Below are 22687 nucleotides of genomic sequence, written 5' to 3'. Positions count from 1 at the left end.
TATTCCTTCCATCTTCTTTTGACGTTTCCTGCATCATTCAGTATTTTGCCCATGGAATATTTCAGTATTGCAACTTGAAGCTTGAGTTTTTTCTTTAGTTCTTTCAGCTTGAGAAATGCTGAACATGTTCTTCCTTTTTGGTTTTCTAACTTCAGGTCTTTGCACCTTTCACTGTAATAATTGACTGTCTTCTCAAGGGGCTCTTTGAAATCTTCTGTTCAGCTCTTTTATCTTGTCATTTCTTCCATTTGCTTTAGCTACTCTCTGTTCAAGGGCAAGTTTCAGAGTCTTTTCTGATATCTGTTTTGGTCTTTTCCTCCTTTCTTGTCTTTTTAATGACCTCTTGCTTTCTTCATGGATGATGCTTTTGATGTCATCCCACAGTTCTTCTGGTTTTTGGTCACTGGTGTTCAATTCATCAAATCTATTCTCTAGATGGTCTCTAAATTCAGGAGGATATAATCAAGGTCATATTTTGGCTCTTGTGGACTAGTTTTAATTGTCTTCAGCTTCAGTGTGAACTTGCATATGAGCAACTGATGGTCTGTTTCATAGTCAGCTCCTGGCCTTGTTTTGTCTGAAGATATTGAGCTCCTTCATCACCTCTTGCCACAAATGTAGTCAATATGATTCCTGTGTACTCCATTTGGTGAAGTCCACGTGTATAGCTGCCATTTGTGTTGTTGAAAAAAGGTATTTGCAATGAATAAGTCATTGTGCTTGCAAAATTCTATCATGCAATCTCCAGCACTATTTCTGTCACCAAGGTCATATTTTCCAACTGCCAGTGATTCTTCTTTGTTTCCAACTTTTGCATTCCAATCACCAGTGATAATCAACACATCTTGATTGGATGTTTGGTCAATTTCAGACCACAGAAGTTGGTAAAAATTTTCAATTTCCTCATCTTTTGCTTTGGTGGTTGGTGCATAAGTTTGAATAATAGTAGTATTAATGGGTCTTCCTTGTATATTATCCTATCACTGATAGCATTTTTCTTCAGGATAGATCTTGAAACATTCTTTGTGATGAATGATGCCATGCCATTCCTCTCCAATTTGTCTTTCTGAGCATAGTAGATCATATGGTTGTCTGATTCAAAATGGCCAAAATTGGTCCATTTCAGCTCCCTAATGCCTAGGATATCAGTCTTTATGCATTCCATTTCATTTTTGACAACTTCGAATTTTCCTAGCTTCATACTTCGTACATTCTGTGTTCCAATTATTAGGATGTTTGCAACTGTTTCTTCTCATTTTGAGTTATGCCACATCAGCAAATGGAGGTCTCAGAAGCTCTACTCTAACCACATCACTAAGGTCGGCTCCACTCTAAGGAGGGAGCTCCTTCCCAGTCACGTTTTGAGTGCCTTTCAACCTGAGGGGCTCATCTTCCAGCACTTTATGGACAACATTTCAGGGCTATTCATAAAGTTTACCAGTAATATATCAGACAGTGTTTCACTGCTATTCATAAGGTTTTCACTGACCAATTGTTTGAGAAGTGGATGGTCCCTTCCTTCTTCCGAGTCTACCTTAGTCTGGAAGCTCCAATGAAACTGCTCTACCATGGGTCAGCCTGTTGGCATTTGAAACACCAATGGCATAACCTCCAGCCTCATAACAACATGCATACCTCAACAGTACAACAAACTGACAGACAAGTTTGTCTCCCTTAGCTGTTTCAAACCACTCCACTCACTTCCTGGCCTCCCCCCTACCTGTGCTGGCCATCCACTGACCCCTGCTTCCTACCTGGCCTCTCACCTTATCTGTTCCACTTATAAGGACCAATAATGGCTTATGTTTAATAGATTAAAGCACTTATCAATATAGTCCCTGGGTTGGGAACTATATTAACATGCTGTGCTGCTAACTGAAAGGTTGGAGGTTATATTCCACCCAAAGACATCTTGGAAGAAAGGCCTGGCAACTACTGCCAAAAAATCAGCCATTGAACCCCTATGGAGCACAGTTCTACTCTGACACACATGGGATCACCATAAGTCGGAATCAGCTCAACACTAACTGGCGTATTTTGTTTGTTTTTCTGCAAATATTCATATGACTCAAACTAGTAATTAGAGTTTAGTTAATTATCTGTATGAATTGATGATCTTTCTGAAAGTAGAATCAGCTGATTTATTTTTAAATCATGATCAAATATGCTTGCATCACACTAATACAAACATACAAGTTCTTTTCATAATGAGTCCCTCATGTAACCATCACAACCATCACTGTGGAAGTCACCCAGTTGAAGCAGTGTGGGCTTGACTCAGGACTCCTCAACAATTGCAGCTGGAAGGGGCAGTTCCAGCAAACACCCTCTCCAATGTCTCTGGCAAAATTACTTTCAATTGAGATCAGAGCTTGGTGTGACAATTATTAACTTGGAACATCTGCAAATGCATGACTGAAGTCCCTGAAGGAGCATTTACCCAGGTGCACTTCAAGTCCTTCTTTATGACCCAAGCTCTAGGCCAAATGAGAGCTGAGTAAGCTTGGCAGGATTTGAGGGATGACTGGGCCTCCTAGGTGTTTCTTCCCCTTATTAACTGCAGCAGGACCTTGGACAAGTCCCCCAGCTTCTCTGAGCCTCAGTCTCTTGATCCACAAAATAGGAAAAATGATATTTACTCCAGTGTGCAGTCACCACCATCCCATCTGTCACTGGTGGATTGTGTGTTGCTAAGATGCTGTATAAGTTTCCACAGAGCTTGCAAACTAATATGGACTAGGAATAAAGCTCTGGCAACCTGCTTCTGAAAATAGCCAGTGAAAACCCTGTGGACCACAGCAGTCCAATCCACATCCGATCATAGGGAGGGCACAGGACCAGCTGATGTCTTGTTCTGTTGTGCATGGGGTCACCACGAGGAGGAGGCCAGCTCAATAGAAACTAACAACAGCAATGTGCATTAAGCCATTCTAGTGTTAGGGAAGGGGATGGATGAGTGAATAGGACACAGAAAAATATGGAACCCACAAGAGTTTGGCTAAGAAGCCACAGTGACACAAGAAAGAGTAAGCCAACAGCCGTCTGCACCATGATTACTGATGGACTTAGAAGGGTTAGTTGGTAGGAACTTGGGGCTTGGGGAAGGCTATGCAAGATGCATCTAGGTTCTGAGGGTTCCAAGTGGGGTAAACCAACAGGAGCTTATGCCCCCAGCTGCTAATGTGGGCTGGCAGAACACAGCAAGGACATTAGTTGATAAAGCTTGCCAGTGGAGCCTCAGTTGACCTTCCTGTGATGCTGCAGCTGAATGCTAGCTGGACCCAGAGGTTATGCCCCAAAATGACACTCCTGCACCTCAGAAGATCCCTGTTCAAGTCAAACCCGCATCCCCCATTAGGGCTCAGGGATTGTAATCACCACATCCTGGCCCAGTATGAGTTCCTGCTTTTCATGGGGGTGAGTCCAGGGTGTCTGACCCCTGCTTTAGGGCCTAGGGAGGGATTCTTCTGACATCTGTAGTCTAACTCACCACTGCCTAGCAGCTGGGCCACCAGATTCATGGCCCTATTTCTCCATTGCAAGGATTTCATTCAATGACAGTCTGATTTTTAGTTCCCTGGGACTTTTGCTAGGAGCTCTGGTGGCCTAATGCCTAAGGCATTTGACTGCTAACCAGGAGGGTGGTGGTTCAAACCCTCCAGCCACTCCTCAGAAGGAAGACTGGGCAATCTACTTCCATAGAGATACCGCCTCAGAAACCCAAGGAGGGGTCGCTATGGGTTGGAGTTGACTCGATGGCAGTGAGTTTGAGTTTTGAGGGACTTTTTCTAGCAGCCCTGGTTACACAGTGGTTAAACACTCGTCTGAGAATGGAAAGGTCAGCAGCTGTTGTTGTGTGCTGTCATAGCGACCGCTCCTTGGGTTGCCGGGGCAATATCACTACGAAAGTAGATTGTCCCATCTTCCTTCTGAGGAGTGGCTGGTGGGTTTGAACTGCCAGCTTTCTGGTTAGCAGTCAAGTGCTTTAAACACTACATTACCAGAGCTCCCTCACAGTGGTTAAAGTGCTTGACTGCTAACCAAAACGTCAGCAGTTCGATCCCACCAGCCACTTCACAGGAGAAAGATGTGCATCTGTAAAGATTTACAACTTTGGAAACTCAATGAGCCAGTTCCACTCCATCTATAGGCTTGCTATGAGTGGGAATTGACTCATTGGCAGTGAGTTTATTTGTTTTCTGAATCCAATCCAGGTTAAAAACACATATTTGGTATTTGTGAGGGAAGGAGAAGCCCTGATAGCACAGTGGTTAAAGCACTTGGCTACGAACCAAAAGATCGACAGTTCAAACCCACATGCACCTTCATGGGATAAAGATGTGGCAGTATGCTTCCATAAAGATTACAGCCTTGGAAATTCTATGGAGTATTCCTACTCTGTCCCATAGGCTCACTATAAATCAGAATCCACTCCATGTCAATGGGATTTGGGTTTTTGGTTTTTGAGGTTTTTTTCTAACAAGACCATTTGCATGCACATAATAACAGCAATTTACATAATGAAGGAGAGTCATGAGAGCATTCAATTATCTAAGAAAGCTGGAATTTAAGTTACAAAATAGGTCAGATCTAGAAGGTGATTCAAATTTAAACAGTATTCCAGCTAGCAAACCGGAACCTGTATTTAGGGAACTTCAGGGAAGTCATGACAGGACTTATTGTTTTAGCACTGTGGGATCAGAGCCTGCTGGTGACAATAGGCAGATTTGCTCCTCACTTTTTCATGAATAGTCCTGAAAGTGAGAGGTGAGGGGAAGGGTGTTCAAGAGCGCAGCAAACCACCATGAGGCTTTGAGTTGGGGCAAACAGTGCAGCTCACTGCTTTTAGCTCTATTCATTCAGATGAGAAAGAACCACTTTTGATTAGACCTTCCATTTTTGCAAAGAAAAAACTTACTAAAATTGACATATTTTCAGCTAGTAAAAAATCTAATATCCTGCTCATATGCAAAGTGAACTAAAGCAAAAATTTATATTTCAGGCTGAATTCAGACAATTCTATTTGCAAAGGCGAATCATAATGAAAACACAGATGAGGAGGAAACAGCATTTAGTGGAGTCAAGCTACTCCACTTACTTCTCTGGGCTTCAGTGTTCTTATCCCACCTCTTCTTTCTCCAGGACCTCTGAGCATCCCTTCTCAACCCCAACTTCCATTCCCTGGTGGTAGAGTCACTGGGGCTCTGTACAGCCATTTGAAAATCATCTGTGTAGTCCATGCTTCTCATTTATAGATATCACACTAAGACCAGCCCCCACCCAGTTCACCCAGAACAGTTCCATTATTTGCTTTATATTTGGGAGTTTGGCAATGTAGGTAGTGGGGGAGGGTTTTTTTTTTTTTTAATTGTGATTTGGGTGAAAGTTCACATAGTAAATTCATTTTCCATATAGCAGTTCATACACATTTTGTCTCACGACATTGACTGCAATTGTCCACAAACAGCTCTCTTCCCACTTCCTTGCTGTAGTTACTTCTTCCTTATGTTCTTCCCTCCAGTGCTCTCCCACCCACCAGCTATCTCCTTGTGCAAACACTGACCTTCTATTTTCCCACAATGATTGCTCCAAGGAGTGTCTACCTGATGTAAATATTTACCCCATAAATCTGTCTGTTGTTTGGCTGGAAGTCACAGGAGTGAGTTCAGTTCCAGATCCGAAGGGTCACTAGGGGCCATAGTCTCAGAGTCACCAAGCTCTATCAGACCAGCAAACCTGGTCTTTTTTTATGATTTTGAATTTTGTTGCACATTGTTCTCCCACTCTATCCAGGATCTCCTGCACTGATCACCCTCCAAGTGGTTGACAGTGGTATGTGGGCACCATCTAGTTCTTCTGGTCTCATAGTCATATAAGCTGAGGGTCACATGGTCTACTCATCCCTTGGACTAATTGTTTCCATGCATCTTTGTTTTTCTTCATTCTTCTTTGCTCTGGACGAGGAGAGATCCATTGTTGCATCTAGATGGCCATTTGCAAGTTTAAGACTCCAGTTGCTACTCACCAAAGTGGATGTAGAACAGTGTTTTGGTGTAGTACGTTATGCCAATTGAGCCTGATGTCCCCTGCAACCATGATTTGGGGGACAGTTCTTATGGCTAATGAGCACTTTGAAAATCATTGGACAAGAAAACTGTTCTAGTTCATTCTACATTCACTTGCCTAGAAGCAAAGAAGATCTATCCAAGTTCTTTCAAGGGGGGGGGGGGGCGCGGGGGGGAGGTAGTAAAAGTGTGGGTGCCATGTCTAGGTTCCCAGGGAAAGCCAAGTCATTAGACCCATTGATTGGGTTCACGTAACACTCACTTGCTCTCTTCTATCTGAAATATTAAAAACACCCAAACTCAAACTTACTGCCATCAATGTTGATTCCAGCTCATAGCATCCCTGTAGGATAGAGCAGAACTGCCCCATAGGGTTTCCAAGGCTATAAATCTTTATGGAAGTGGACTACCTCATCTTTCTGTCATGGAAAGACTGATAGGCTTGACTGCCACACTTTTGGTTAGCAGCCTAATGCCTTAAACCACTATGCCACCAGAGCTCCTTACTAAATACACAGCAAAGTAAATCTATTATACCAACAAATCACTTAAAACTGTATAAACTAAGAAGTAAAGATCCTCTCTTTGTCTCCTAATCTCAGTCTCCAGGGACAAAAAACAAAATCATTTAATGATTTGGTTCATGTCCCTCCCAATTTCTCTCCGTGTTTTTATAGACATATCTAAAGAACCAAAAACCAAACTCATTGCCGTTGAGTCAGTTCCAACTCATAGTGACCCCTCCTTGAGCTTCCGAGGTGGTATCTCAATGGAAGTAGATTGCCCAGTCTTCCTTCCGAAGAGTGGCTGGTGGGTTTGAACTACCAGCCTTCTGGTTAGCAGTCAAATACCTTAGGCACTATGCCACCAGAGCTCCTATAGACATATCTAGTATGTCAAAAAGGAGCTCTGGTGGTATAGTGCCTAAGGCATTTGACTGCTAACTGGAAGACTGATGGTTCAAATCCACCAGACATTCCACAGAAGCAAGACTGGGCAATCTACTTCCATAAAGGTTTACTGCCTCAGAAACCCAATGGGGGTCGCTTTGAATCAGAATAGACTTGAGGGCAGTGGCTTTGGTTTGCTTTAGGCATATCAAAAGGAGCTGTGGTGGCTTTTCAGCTGCTAACTTAAAGGTTGGCAGTTCAAACTCACCCAACAGCCCCATGGAAGAAAGACATGGTGATCTGCTTCCATAAATATTACAGCCAAAATATGTGTCAACTTGGCTGGGCTGTTCCTCAGTAGTTTGGCAGCCATGCAATGATGTAATTTGGCAGTTATGTAATGATGTGATCATCCCCCATGATGTGATCTGATGTGATTAGCCAGTCAGTTATAAAGGGATCAGGGTGGGATGCAACACCCTTACTCAGGTCACAGCCCTGAGGTGTGGCTTGCATCATCTTTTATCTTGCAAGAGATAAAAGAAAAGAGAAACAAGCAGAGAGAGAAGAACCTCTATACCACCAAGAAAGAAGAGCCAGAAATGAACACATTCTTTGGACCTAGAGTCCCTGTGCTGAGAACCTCCTAGATCCAGAGGAAGATTGATGTCAAGACACATGGAGATCTCCAAGGGATGCCAAGTCCACAATGTTGAAAAGAGACAAGGACCTTCCCCCAAGAGTCAACAGAGAGAGAAAGCCTTTCCCCAGAGCTGACATCCTGAATTCAGACTTCTAGTCTCCCAAACTGTGAAAGAATAAATTTCTGTTTGTTAAAGCCACCTACTTGTGGTATTTCTATTATAGCAGCACTAGAGAACTAAGACACCTTCCAAAATGGGAACAGAGTTGTGTCATGGATCATGACTGACTTCTAAGTCCCCTTCCAACCCTAAATTCACAAACAAAAGAAGATTTAAAAAGCCCTCTATACCAAGTATGACTTGAATTTGACAAACTAGATTGTGTGATTTTCTATTTTGAATTTTCTTATTTTCAATCAAATTCTTAATCACTGTTATCAGGGAAGGTTGGGAGTTTCTAACTTTCATATTGCCATTCCTTTTTATATTGTATATTTCACCTCAGTGCAATCTTAATTACCCAAGTTTGTTAGAACAATATTTCTGAATAGGGATTAACACAATTTCCTGGTAAATAGCTAAACTGACATTTAGCACATGCGTGAAGCCCAAAGATCAGGAAATGAAATCTCCTTCATAGTTGTTACAGAAGCTGCTCCTCACCCAGACCAGCGCCGAGTATCAAGGAGAAAGGCTAATTTTCCCTATTGATGCGTTTGTTGTTTCAAACTACCCCTTCAGTTATGATCCCATAGGTAACAAATGAAGCATTGTCAAGTCTTTTCTAATCTTCTCAATGGGCAATTATGTATTTTTAAGACAATAAATTTTATCCATAGTGCAGCTGATTACATTCATTTATGAAAATGACTAAATACAGTGAATCAAAATTTTTTTGTCTGGTTACTTTAATATAATCATCAGAGCCATGATTGAAAGTGCAATGGACCTGGAACCAGAACACTTGGCTTTAAGCCCAGCTCTTCTACTCAAAAGCTATGTGACCTCAAGTAAATTACTCACCTTTGCAAGCCTCTATCTTTTTATCTGTAGAAAAGGGAGAATGATACTACCCAATACATTTCAGCTCTGAGATTGTTGATTGTGGTCAAGGAGGGATACAAAGGAAGCTTCCAAGGTGTCTTTAAGTTTCTAGATCTTAAACTGGGCTGTGGTATATGCATGTTTGTTTTATCATTAAATTGTTCATACACATTTTATGTATTTGTGGTATGCATGATATATTTCACAATAAATTCCTAAAGCATTAACTAAATGCTGTTATAAATATCTGTTGACATGCTTGATAAAAAGTAAATAAATACGAACTGCCGTCAAGTCAACTCTGACTCATGGTAACGCCCTATGCATCAGAGGGAAACGGTGCAACACAGGGTTTCCAGTGGTTGATTTTTCAGAAGTAGTTCACCACGACTTTCTTCTGAGGCTCCCGTGGGTGGGCTCACACCTCCAACCTTTTGGTTAGCAGCTGAACACGCACACCATTTGCACCACCTGCGACTCTTAAAAGTAAATACAGCTCGAGTTTTCCTCTGGATCTCCAACAAACAGAAACAGCCTAGATAGGAGACAAAATAATTTGTCCCTCAAATCAAAAAATGTTCTTTTTAAAAATAGTTTAATTGAAAGAGTAATCAGAGAATATTCTGAACAAGACCAAAGGGCATATCATGATAAGTACGGCTCCCTCCCACCCTGGCCCTCTACTCCCCCTCACTCAAGGGTTTTTAGGTCTCCCTCCAGAAATATTCAAGGCGTATACAAGCATGTGTGTGTGCAGCACTTCTTACCATGACTGGAACATGTTATACATATTGCTCTCTACTTTGCTTTTTTTTTTTTTTTTTTCTCATTTGTCTTGGAGATTCTTCAATATCAGCTCTTATGGATTTAAATTCACTTTTTTTTTTCTCAGCTACTTAGTGTTTCATTGTATGGGTATACCATAATTTATTTAACCAGACCTCACTGATAAATATTTAGACTATTTGTAGTGTTTGCTCTTTCCTGCAACACCATCTTTGTACTTAAACATCTTCTTACATGAGTGTAAACTGTAGAATAAATCCTAAATTATAATTGATGGGCCAAAAGGTAAACACAACAAATCAAACTCACTGCTGTCAAGTCAATTGTGATTCATAGCGACCCCACCTTGGGTTTCTAAGGCAGTATCACTACAGAATTAGATTGCCCAAACTTCCTTCCGAGGAGTGGCTGGTGAGTTTGAACTGCTAGCCTTCTGGTTAGCAGTCGAATGCCTTAGGCACTATGCCACCAGAGGGTAGATCCATTTAAATTTTAGTGAATATTGCAAATTGCCTTCCAAAGGGACTGATTCCCTTTATACTTCCATCAGCCTTACAAGTGAACAAGTATTTCCTGACATTCTTGTCATGGTGTGTTCTGTTAATCTTTTTTATTTGCAAATCTAAGAGCTGAAGATTGCATTTCATTGTTTTAATTTATTTATTTAGCTACAAGTAAAGATGAGACACTCCTTTTTCTCTAAATTTCCTATTTGAGTGGGCCTTTTATCCATTTTTCTTTTAGGTTTTGTCCCTTACTGCTTTGTAACAGCTGTCAAAAGAAACTGATTCAATAATAAAAGTAATGAATCAGATGAGGTTACTTGGGCAGAAATTTTGAGAATCAGCACCAAACCAAAAGTGGAAAGGTATTCTGTGGAGTTTCATTGACAACTTGGCTTTTTATTGACAAAACACAGAAGCAAAAGAAGCTTATTTCTAATTGGCTTATGCAATTTACTATTGAAGAGCTATCAGGAGTTCCCTGGACAAGGAAGGTGGAAGCACGGTCAGAATCTCATTGTTCAACGAGGGCGGCCTGATTTACAGGAAAGCTGGGCTTAAGTTTCAATAAAGACAAGTCTTAGAGGAGCTGTCCTTTCAACCATTTTGTTAACCAGGAAATTGCATTTTTATTTCATATAAAATATGATGTATTTCATATATACTAGGCAAATTCCCAAAACTAGACCAAACTCACTGCTGTCAAGTCAATTCCAACTCATAGTGACCTTATGGGACAGAGTAGAACTGCCTCAAAAGGTTTCCAAGGGTGCTTTACAGAAGCCCACTGACTCATCTTTCTCCCGTACAGTGGCTGGTGGGTTCAGACCACCAAATTTTTGGTTTGCAGCTGAGCACTTTAACCACTGTGCCACCAGTGTTCCTTTCTAGGCAAATTAAACTCCAAACCATACTCACTGCCATTGAGTCAATTCCAATTCATAGCAACCCCTGCTGGGTTTCCGAAGCTGTAAATCTTTATGTGAGCAGATTGTCCCATCTTCCTCCCTGGAGCAGCTGGTGGGTTTGAACTGCTGACCTTCTGGTTTTTTAAGGTTGTGTTTGCTTTTTTGTATTGCCTGTAGTACTTTTCCCCCTTACAAAACTTTTTAATTATTAGACAATCAAATTGATCACATTCTTCCTACATATGTTAGGAAACACATATGGATTTTGTTTCTTGGAAAAGTCTTTCCCTCCAATATCATTATAAATAAATATTCTTCTCAAGTTCTCCTCTAGTAGTTATACTGGTTTGTTCTTTACTTTCATATTTTTTATCAATGACACGGTTAACGTATTTAGTAAGGATCTCTGGTGGCACAGTGGCTAAGCACTTTGCTGCTAATCGAGAAGTCACCATTTCAAACCTACCAGCAGCTCCTTGGGAAAAAGATGTGTCAGTCTGCTTCCATTAAGATTACAGCCTTGAAAGCCTTCTGTGGCATTCAATGAGTTGGGTCCTACTCGACAGCACATAACAACAACTCTGTCCTATAGAGTTGCTATGAGTCAGAATCAACTCAAAGCTGTGGGTTTATATTTCTCAGATATCTATGCCATATATTCTGCTGAAATACTTTGTGAAATTTTAACCGTTGCTTTCCACTTGCCTGAGTAAAATGCAAGTTCCACACTGACTGTCTACTGTGCTAACTCCCCTGTCTCCCCTGCAGGTCCGAGTGATGGTGGACCTGTGTAACAGCACCAAGGGCATCTGCCTGACAGGTAGGCTACCCACACAGAGAACACGTGTGCTGGCCAAAGGCTAGTGGCAGAATGAACACCTAGGAGCATTTTAAGTTATAAAAATAAATGTTCGCTTACTTCTACCAGATGTTTTTAATAGGCTGAAAATCAATTGTGAAGTAATTATGAAAAATAATATTTTCAGTATTGCCATAGAAATAGAGTCATGGGAAATAACTTGGACTTTGGTAATTAGAAACGTGTGGTACCTTGAACTGGGGCCATTGATGTTTTCCTTCCACCCATTAGTTAAAAAAAGAAAAGAAAAAGACCTCGCTAGGTGACTGAATTCTCTTAGAATTCTTAGTAGAGAAGAAATAATTTTTCCATTTCATACCTACAGCTTAAATGGTAAGCTCTGGAAGCAAACTGCTAATTAGTCAAGAAAACAAGTTTTAGGAAGAGTCTTCTGTGTGGTGCCTACCAAATGCTAGGCTGGTCCTACCCACCCCCTCTTTACTCTGATTCTTTGTTCAAATGAGTCAAGCTCAAATAGAAAGGGGGGAAAGGATTAATTGCACAAACACATCAAGCGCTGGGATAAGTAATGGCTGATGGATGGGGGCAGGGAGGGGAGTGGTTGTGATGTGATTATCTGCACCTGAAGAAGCCCCTGGATGGTGCAAATGATTAAGCATTCAGCTATGAACCAAAAGGTTAGTGGCTTGAGGATATCCAGAAGGACCTCCGAAACAAGTGCTGGCAGTATACTTCCAAAAGATAATAGTTATTGAAAACCCTATAGAGCACAGCTCTACTCTGAAATACATGGGGTTGCCATGAGTTGGACTTGACTTGATGGCAACTGACCTGGATTTTGATTTTTAATATTTTGTCTGTTCCTGAGGCTGAGGAAGCTCTCTATAATGCTTGAGGGGAGGGATCCATCTCCTGCCTTCAGAAGGTAGAAAACCAAACTCCAAACTCACTGCCATTGAATAGATTCTGCCTCATAGCAACCCCCATGAGGCTTGCAAGGCTGTACATCTTTATGGAAAACACAGACCCCCAACACAGTCTCCTCATTCATTGCTCCCCAGGCCAAGGAAGGGTGTGTGGCCAGGTCCCTGGCACCTACAGAGCCTAGATCCAGATGCTGAGCTCCCTGCCTCTCTGACTGGGGTGTGGCTTTCTAATGAAACAGTGGGAAATAATTTTTGTGTTAAAACAGTCAATTATGGAGTCAAAGCATAATTCCCTTGGACTTTATAAGATACCACAAGACTTTGAAGCCTCCAGAAGCTTTTGTTGGGCCACATCTGTTTATGGCCCCAGGCTCTGGGGGGGGCCTGATTTGTGCTTCCTAGGGTTGTTTCCTTTGACTGAGTTTGAGAAACCCCACCCCTTTCTACAATAGTCCCTCTCCCCCGTACCTCTCTTGACCTGCCACCATTAGGAGGAGTTCAGTGCAGGTATCTTGAATGAATAAGCCTGCAATGTCCATCAGTGAATAAATAAATGGAGATGGGGGGCTGGAAACAAAGATCCTTCTCTCAGGAGCCCCAGAACCCACATCTCTCACTTTGTCCTCAGAGAAAAAAGCTGTATAATGCTGTGGCTTCTTGGAAATGCTAATTGAATTACTCAAGTCATATTTCAGCCCTCACAGAAAATTAAATGTCTTCAGAACAGCTTGCTCCTTTACTCTGAAAGTTTTGTAACTTAAGCACCTTCCTTCCATCTCTGGAAGTCCTGTCTCAGAGTTCCCACAGAGTGTGACAGTAATGAGTGCTAGAGAAATGCTTACATGGATGGAATTACAGGCACAAAAGCCTTGTTGAGAGGTACAGGAAAAGCCTCTTCCTTTTTGATTTTTAAAGTGATAGAAAGAGAGCAGGGCTGCTCAGTGAATGCGCAAAAGTGACAGAGCTATTAAGACCACTCAGGGGAGACTGGCAGCGGGGAGGGGATCATATCTGGGATGGAAATGGGTTCAGGTGGTTATTCTTTGGCACCTCCAAAAGCTTTTAAAAAAAGCCAGCACTTTCTCCTTTCACACCAACTTGAAATTGGGCCTTCTTTTACCCAGAAAGCTCTTCGATTAAAACTTTAGGTGTGAGAAGTACAAGTGAGACAGTGTCTTAGGGTGGGCAAGCTGCTTGGGTGGGTGAAAGAGTGGACAACGCAACCCAGCACTGAGTTGAGCCACTTGAAGAGGTGGCAGGGGGAGGAAGCAGAGCCTTGGCCCAGAGTCCCAAGAAGAATAGATAGATTGAGGAGCCCCAAGAAACTGCCAAGCAAGAAAGGGTCACCAGGGCATAAAAGCGAGATCTAGCTTTACACTGGATTCATCTTTGAAAAAGCAGGCATTTGTAATCTGAGGCCAGTCCAGCTGTTACCATAAAACCCCATTCTTGCTCCTTTTCCTGCACTCAGTCAGGTTGCTATGGAGATAAGCACAGATATAGGGAAGTTTTGTACAGTTGTGACCTGTCAGGTATATCCTAAGAACAATTCACTCACTAGAATAGTCAGGTGTTTTTTGCAAATGCAGAGTTTGTCACACAACCTATGCTTTGCTGGATGCATCTTACCCTTGAACCTAGCTTTCCTTGGGGTGCCAACAGTATATCTTTTGGAAGAACGGGTATCTTGCAGAAAATAGGCTGTTGGGTTAACTTCACTTACAGTGGCCTCCACCTATGGACATGTTGGAAAATCACATAACATTGCTGAATTGCTTTTTGGGCAGAAGCACTTCAAGTCCACAATGCCAAATCCCCTTGCAGCCAAGTGACTCTAACCCAGAGATGGCAGCTACCACCACTCCCTTATTATACCAAGGGAGACATCAATAATGGATCACAGTGTTAAAAACCAAACCAAACTAAACTTAGTGCCATGGAGTCGGATCTGACTCATAGCAACCCCTCTTTGGGTTTCCGAGGCAGTATCACTACGGAAGTAGATTGCCCCATCTTCCTTCCAAGGAATGGCTGGTGGGTTTGAGCCACCAGCCTTCTGGTTAGCAGTCAAATGCCTTAAGGGATGAAAATTAGGAAAATAAAGAAAGGTGAGAATGGTTGCACAACTTGCGGGATATAGTCATTGTAACTGAATTATACATGTAGGAATAGTTGAATTGTTACTTATATTCAACAACAAAATAATAATAATAATGGATCACAGCAGCTACTGAGTGTGTTCTCATGTCATTCTTTCCTGGTGTTCCAGAAAGCCACTACTAACTAAGTCATGAGAATTGGCACTTGACATAAAACCTATTTGCCATCTCTGGTAGCATAGTGCCTAAGGCAACTGACTGCTAACCAGAAGGCTGGAGGTTCAAACCCACCAGCCACTCCTCAGAAGGAAGGTTGGGCAATCTACTTCCGTAGTGATACTGCCTCGGAAACCCAAGGAGGGGTTGCTATGAGTCAGGTCCGACTCAACGGCACATAACAACAACAACAACATCTGATTTATTGAGCTTACCATGGCCATGGTTGAAATTGTAATGTACCAAATAAATAGGATTGAGCTAAAGCTGCAGCTCAGTGGGAACAGGGTTTTGGTGCCCTGGGATTGGTCTACAGCTGGTTTCAGGGGCAGCTCCAGAGTGTAGACTACCATGCATAGGGTGGGTACTTCATCCTCAACCCTGAAGCAGTGCAGTACTGGTAAATGAATAGATAGGCAGTCTCAGAAACAGCTAGTGCTGCTGAGAGCCTTTCTACTTAACTGGCTTTGCTTGCTGGGCTATACAGACCAACTAGCCAGTTATTTTGGTGTTGGTGGCTTCAGCCTCCAGGTGTGAGATTTGGGCCCTCCAGGAACATCCCTTCAAGAGAGTCAGGCATGTCTGACTGTCATGGCTAGAGCCCTCATTGGGCCCTCAAATTGTGGCCAACACAAATCCAGACCTGAAGGAGTCCTTGCTCAGCGCCTAACAGTGGGAGACTGAGGACTACAGACTCAGTTTTGGGAGCTGCACCTTTGACTATTGTTGTTGTTAGATGCCATGGAGTGGTTTTTGACTCAAAGCGACCCCATGTGACAGAATAAAACTGCCCCATGGAGTTTCCTTGGGAGTTTTGATAGCATAGTGCCTAAGGCACTTGACTGCTAACCAGAAGGCTGGCAGTTCAAACCCACCAGCCACTCCTCGGAAGTAAAGGTTGGGCTATCTACTTCTGTAGTTATACTGCCTCGGAAACCCTAGGAGGGGTCCGACTCGATGGCATATAACAACAACAACAGAGTTTCCTTGGCTGTAATCTTTACAGAAGCAGGTTACCAGGTCCTTCTCCCATGGAGCCTCTGGGTGATTTCAGATCCTCAACCTTTTGGTTTAAAGCTGAGTGCTTAACTGGTTGAGCCCTCAGGTTACCTTCACTAACTCTTTCTAAAACAGAGGCAGATCACATTTTTTAAAAGTTTCTATCTGGGATATTGGTTTGGTTTCTTTTTTCCCCTCCATCAGCAAGACTGAGAAAGGTGTAGTCATTTCCTGTGTGGTCATTGCTATACTGAGATCCCATGTTAAAAAGCAGAGGCTGCTAATGGGATTAGAGTTACACAGAGGGGGTCTCCCTTGTCGTTTGGAATGGCTGTGGTGGGAGGAGCCAGAGGCCTGCAGAGTTACCCACAGGCTAGTGTGAGGACTTGTGAAAAGGGGTGAGACTTACATGTATTTATTATTTATTTCTCCATAACTGTTGTGCCTCTGTTTCCTGTCTCAATTAAGATTCTTTTGTTTGCAGTAGAATTTCTGTAGTAGCAGAAATCTACTACAGCATATTTGAGGGGGAAAAAAAGGAGGTTATGAATTATTATAAGGATACTAGTTGCTGATAAAGGAACTCTGATGGAATAGTGAATAAGGCATTTGGCTACTAACTAGAAGGTCAGTGGTTCAAACCCACCAGCCACTCCATGGAAGGAAGATAGGGCAATCTACTTCCGTAAAGATTTACAGCCTCAGAAACCCATTGGGGGTTGCTATGAGTCAGAATCGACTTGATGACAGTGAGATTTGGTTTTGAGTTGCTATTGAGTCAATTCCAACTCATGTTGACCTCATGTGTATCAGAGTAGAACTGTTCTCCATAAAGTTTCCAATGGCTGATTTTTCAGAAATAGATCACAAGGCCTCTCTCCCAATGCACCTCTGGTACTCCAATCTCCAACCTTTTAGTTGGGCTAAGCGCTATAACCGTTTGCACCTTCTACCAGCTCTATTACAAGGATAAATAAAAAACCAAACTCACTGCCATTGAGTCAATTCAGACTCATAGCAACCCCCTTTGGGTTTCTGAGGTAGACAATCTTTAGGGAAATAGATAGTCCAGTCTTTTTTCCCAGTAGTGGCTGGTGGGTTTGAACCACCAACCTTCTGGTTAGCAGTCAATTGCCTGAGGCACTACACCACCAGAGCTCCTTATTATAAGGATAAAACCAAAAAAACCAAATCACTGCCATCGAGTCGGACCCAACTCATAGCGACCCTTCCTTGGGTTTCTGAGGCAGTATCACTACAGAAGTAGATTGCCCAATCTTCCAAGGAGTGGCTGATGGGTTTGAACTGCCAGCATTCTAGTTAGCAGGATGTTGTTGTTGTTGTTATGTGCCGTCGAGTCGGACCTGACTCATAGCGACCCCTCCTTGGTTTCCAAGGCAGTATCACTGAGGAAGTAGATTGCCCCATCTTCCTTCTGAGGAGTGGCTGGTGGGTTTGAACTGCCAGCTTTCTGGTTAGCAGTCAAGTGCCTTAGCCACTATGCTACCAGAGCTAGCAGGATAGGAGGGTGTATTGGTCAAGACAGATTAAGCCATGTTTTGATAAAAATAAACCCTAAAATCTCAATGGCTTAACAGAATAAAGGTTTATTTCTCACTCCACAAAGTCCAGTGAAAGGTGGGGTGACTCTCCAAAACAATTCTTTCTCTGTAGACTCAGAGACCTAGGCTGCTGCCATCTTGTGGCTCTATCATCTCAACACAGGCACCAAAGTTACCCCCAAGGGAAAAGAGTGATAACCAAAGGATGCCACTCCAAAAAAAAAAAAAACTTGCTGCCATGAAGTCAGAGTCCTGGTGGCACAGTGGTTAAGCACTCAGCTGCTAACTGAACGGTCAGCAGTTCAAACACACAAGCTGCTCTGTGAGAAAAAGACAAGGCATTCTGCTTCTGTAAAGATTTACAGCTTTGGAAACCCTATGGGGGCAGTTCTACTCTGTCCTCCATAAGGACATTGTGAGTTGGAATTGACAACAGCAGTGGGTATGGGGCGGGGGGGCTATTTTTAAAGGCCAGACCTAGAAGTATCTTACTGTCCCTCTGGTAGATCCCCCTAGGCAAAACCCAGGCATTCCACACCACCCCAATATAACTGCAAGGAAGACTGGGGCTGGGAAAAACCGAATCCCACTTTTCACACCACACTGTCAAGATCAATCAAATCAATTCAGTGTGTTCCATTTTTGTCCTGGCCAGCTGCACAGGTAGCACTTCTTCTGTGACCCAAAGTATCCAGAGCAAGATCAGACCTCGCAAGTAGAGAACATAGTCCAGACTGCCAAGTCTGCCCAAATCCTCAGATGCCAGCCACAGGCTTGGGACACCCTCCCCTCTGACTTGCTGGCTATAAATTCAGGGGATCCCTCTATCCCCTCAGGATGCCAGTCATAAGCTCATGGATCCCTAGACACCTCACTTCTGAGCTGCTGGCTCCCACTACTCCCTTAGATTCAAGAATTTTCTAGAATGATGCACAGAACTCACAGAAAGTGCTGTACTTACAATTAATTTTATTACAGCAAAAAGGGTACAAATGAAGAGATGCCTAGGGCAAAGTTTTGGAAGGTTCCTAATTCAAAGCATCTGTGAACTATATGAAGAAAAACACTGTGTCAGGATCGGAGGAAGACTCATTAACAACCTGCAATATGCTGATGACACAACCTTGCATGCTGAAAGTGAAGAGAACTTGAAGCAGTTACTTGTGAAGATCAAAGACTACAGCAGTCAGTATGGATGACACCGTGACATAAAGAAAACAAAAATCCTCACAACTGGACCAGTAAACAACATCATGATAAATGGCGAAAAGATTGGAGTTGTCAATGATTTCATTTTTCTTGGATCCATAAGCAACACCCATGGAAGGAGCAGTTAAGAAATCAAATGATTTATTGCATTGGGCAAATCTGCTGCAAAAGATCTCTTTAAAATGTTAAAGGGCAAAGATGTCACTTTAAAGATTAAGATAGGCCTGACCCAAGCCACAGTCTTTTCAGCAGCTGCATAAGCAGACCTAGACAATGAATAATGAAGACTACAGAAGAATTGATGCATTTGAATTACGGTGTTGCCAAAGAATATTGAATATACCATGGATTGCCACAAGAACTAACAAATCCTTCTTGGAGGAAGTACAGCTGGAATGCTCCTTAGAAGTGAGAGTGGCCAGACTTCATCTCTCATATTTTGGTCATGTTGTCAGGAAGGACTAATCCCTGGAAAGGATATCATGCTGGATAAAGTAGAGGGTCAGCAAAAAAGACAAAGACTCTCAATGACGTGGCTGACACAGTGGCTGCAACAGTGAGCTCAAGGATAGCACCAATTATGAGGATAGTACAGGAAAGGGCATGTTTTCTGTTGTACATAGGGTCACTATGAGTCAGGACGGATTTGACAGCACCGAAGAACAACATGTTCCCAATAAAGGATGCACTACCCTATGTCGAGGAGCCCTGGTGGCACAACCATTAAATGCTCGGCTGCTAATCAAAAGGTTGGCAGTTTGAACCCGCCTAGCAGCTCTGGGAGAAAGCCCCGGTGATCTGTTTCCACACAGATTACTGCCTCGGGGGCAGTTCTGCTCTGTCACAGGGGTCACCATGAGTCAGAATCAGCTCAAAGGCACCCAACAACAACAACCTCCCCTCTGTCACTGCAGTGTGGTAAATTTCTTGGTTTGGCTCTTCTAGCCATGATCTTTGTGACTCCTACCAGATGAGTGGGTCAAGCCAAAAAACCAAACTCACTGCCCTCTAGTGGGATCTGACTCATATTGACCCCTCCTTGGGGTCGGGTTTCTGAGGCGGTATCACTACGGAAGTAGATTGCCCAACCTTCCGTCCAAAGGTGAATGTAAAGTGCTTGTTGCCCACCAAAGGGACTGTATAGCTTGCAATAAGGTACATGGCACCCTTGTGGGGGTTGGACTGTGCAAATAAGGTGTGTGAAATCCTAACGTGGGGATTGGTCAGTTATGCCATCCCGCTATACTTAAAATGTGCCATCCCAGAGGCAGAAAAGGGAGATCTTATTGCCATCAAGAGAGAAGGGCCAGGAGTAGAGTGCTTCTTGGATCCAAGGTCCCTGAACTGAGATGGCAGAGAGACAGCAGGGAGATGGTGCAGCAAAGAAACCACAGCAGCAGAGGCAGAAGAACCAAGAGATTGGCACAAGACAGAATGACAGAGTAGTGGGCATCCTGGCCCACAGAATGAAAAGGCTGAGTGCCTTCGGGCAGGAGGCTTGCTGGCAGAGTAGGGTACCTCTCTGGGTGCCTATTCAGCAAAGCCAAAAGAGCTTTGTAACCAACACTGGCCCGAGCAGGGTAGAGGCCGAGGCCAGAGAAAAGCATGCTTATGGAGTGGCAGAGAAGAAGCTGTCCTGAAATGCATTCTGAGTTGTTTCTAATCCTGAATGGTGACCTGTTACTTCCCTAATAAGCCCCATAATAGTGAGTATTGTCTGTGAGTTCCATTTCAGTGGCCATTTCAGCAAATTATTGAATCCAGCAGAGAAGCAGAGAGTGCCGAGAGAGGGACAGTTGGTGTCAGGATTGGTAAAAAGGTTTAGAAGCTGGTGGCATGTCTGGCCTCACAGGAATCAGCCTTGGGCTGATGCTGCTGATGGTGAATCTGTCTCCCCCTTGTGAAGTTAGAGTAGATCAGATGAAGCTGCCCCTATGACATTTTTCCTTTCACCAACCAGGAAGCCTTTATTGGAGCTTCATTATGTAGACATAATTGATTGACTCAAGTCCCCCACTACTTGGCTTTCTGCAGTAGTTTCTCTGGCCTCATTAAAAAAGCTGCAGTCACTGGGGAAATTCCAAGGTTTTAGAGGTCTCAAGAACCAAGGACAAAGACCAAATTCTTGGGGTAAAGCTAAATTCTTTCCCCCACAGCTGGTTCTAAGAAGAGGAAAATGAAACTGAGTTTGGTGAACACTAGGCTGCCCTCACAAGAGAATCTCACAGAACCAGAGGGCACGAGTTGCAGCCGGGCCTGGGAGGGACGGAAACAGGAACTGGAAAGGCATCAGGGCTCCTCTCCATCTTTCTGATCTTTCTGACTCTCTGGGGACACCTGTCTCTCATCTCTGATTCTCTCAACTTCATCCTCTTCTCTCTGCAGACGACATTTATTTTATTTTTTTACTCTGCCATGGCCATGGCCAGCCACAGAACTCTAGTTTATATAATTTGGGTCACTGTGGCCAGCTTTAGGTTTCAAGGAGAATAAACATCCAGTTGGTTCAGCTCTTATCAAGCATCCATCCTATTCTAATCAACTTGGGTTAGGAGAAGTGAGGTGGCCCTAGCAGAACCAGCTACATAATTTGCAAGTCCCAGTGCAAAATGACAATGTGGGGTTCCTTGTTCAAAACAGGTAAAAACTTCTTTCTTGCATGGTTTCTCTCTCTCAACTTGTTGCAGTGTTTTTTATTTGCTATTTAGTTTTGTGCTCCCTCAGACACGGGATACTCAAGAGTTGGGTATAGACCCTCACAAGGAACAGGATCCCCACCCTGTGACTCACCATAGCAAAGACCCTGACCATGGCTATTGTGTCCTAAGTACATAGCTCCAGCTTCATGGACGATGGTTGGTTATTGGACTCTCCTGGAAACTCTTGAACCTACTGTCACTGCTGTTGTGTGTCTTTGAGTTGACTCCAACTCATAGGGACCCCATGTGACAGAGCAGAACTGCCACATAGGGTTTTCTTCCACAGAGCTGATGGCTGGGGTTGAAGCACTAATTTTTCAGATAGCAGCATTGCGACACCCCCTTTGAAAACTATGTACAGTCAATTCCTGCTGTTTACCTTCCTTCTGCCAATTTGCTCATCTGAATTTAACTCCGTCTGTAGTTAGGAGTAATCATTAATTGATTTCTTCTGATCTCTAGCAACTATCTACATCACCTCTTATGAGAACATATGCACCATCTAGTGTTAAAACCATTTAGCCACAGACTATAGGAGCTCTGGAGCGTAGTGCCTAAGGCACTTGAGTGCTAACCAGAAGGCTGGTGGTTCAAATTGACCAGCCACTCCTCGGAAGGAAGGTTGAGCAATCTACTTCCATAGTGATACTGCCTCAGAACCAATGAACAGTCGCTATGAGTCGGGTCAGACTCGACGGCACATAACAACAACAAACAATATACTGACTCTAGAAAGTGCAATGCCATTTTCAGCAAATCATTTTTGCCCAAAATAGAATTGAGTCTGTTGAAAGCATACCCTCAAATACCAGTTCTTCTAAAGGTTACCATGACTGTTAGGGTAGCCTCTCTCCATTACTGTCCTAGGCTCCCAGTCATCTGAGACGCTTCCTTTGCCTCCTACACATTAACACACAAAGTCCTACTTATTCTTTTGCTGAAATACCTATTGAATTTCTAGCTTCCTCTTCAACTCTACAGTCACTACTGTTATCCGCAGCTTTCTCCATGATTTTCACTAGATTGTCTGAGTTTGTTCCCATTATCTCTCTCTCTCTCTCTTTTCTACCTACTTCTATTCAACTTCCAACTACAAAGAGAATCTCAAAGAAACACTGATTCCATGGTATCACTCCCTTGGCTTAAGAATCTTCCATAGTCCCCTGTTGCCTCACAGATATGATCAAAACCTCTGGATTTGGCATTTGAGTACCTCCACCTATGCTCACATTCTTCCTTTTTGGTTTTCAGACTCCAGGTCTTTGCACATTTCATTATAGTAATTGGCTTTGTCTACTCGAGCTGCTCTTTGAAATC

At 43.1% G+C, this 22687-nt stretch overlaps 1 protein-coding gene across 1 annotated transcript in view; it reads left to right on the top strand.

The window, feature by feature from the left end:
• GLDN (gliomedin) overlaps window positions 1–22687 on the top strand; it is an 88102-nt gene that overhangs the window by 32344 nt on the left and 33071 nt on the right. The window contains exon 2 of the mRNA XM_007935176.2: window positions 11609–11660. Coding sequence (XP_007933367.1) covers window positions 11609–11660 — 52 coding nt within the window. The remainder of the gene's footprint in view (window positions 1–11608; window positions 11661–22687) is intronic.

This window comes from Orycteropus afer, unplaced genomic scaffold (genome assembly GCF_000298275.1).
Source record: "Orycteropus afer afer isolate SDZICR_OR568_19922 unplaced genomic scaffold, OryAfe1.0 scaffold00026, whole genome shotgun sequence".
In the NCBI taxonomy this organism is placed as follows: domain Eukaryota; kingdom Metazoa; phylum Chordata; class Mammalia; order Tubulidentata; family Orycteropodidae; genus Orycteropus; species Orycteropus afer.
The sequence above is the reverse complement of the archived record's forward strand: the minus strand, read 5'-3'. Positions and strand labels throughout refer to the sequence as shown.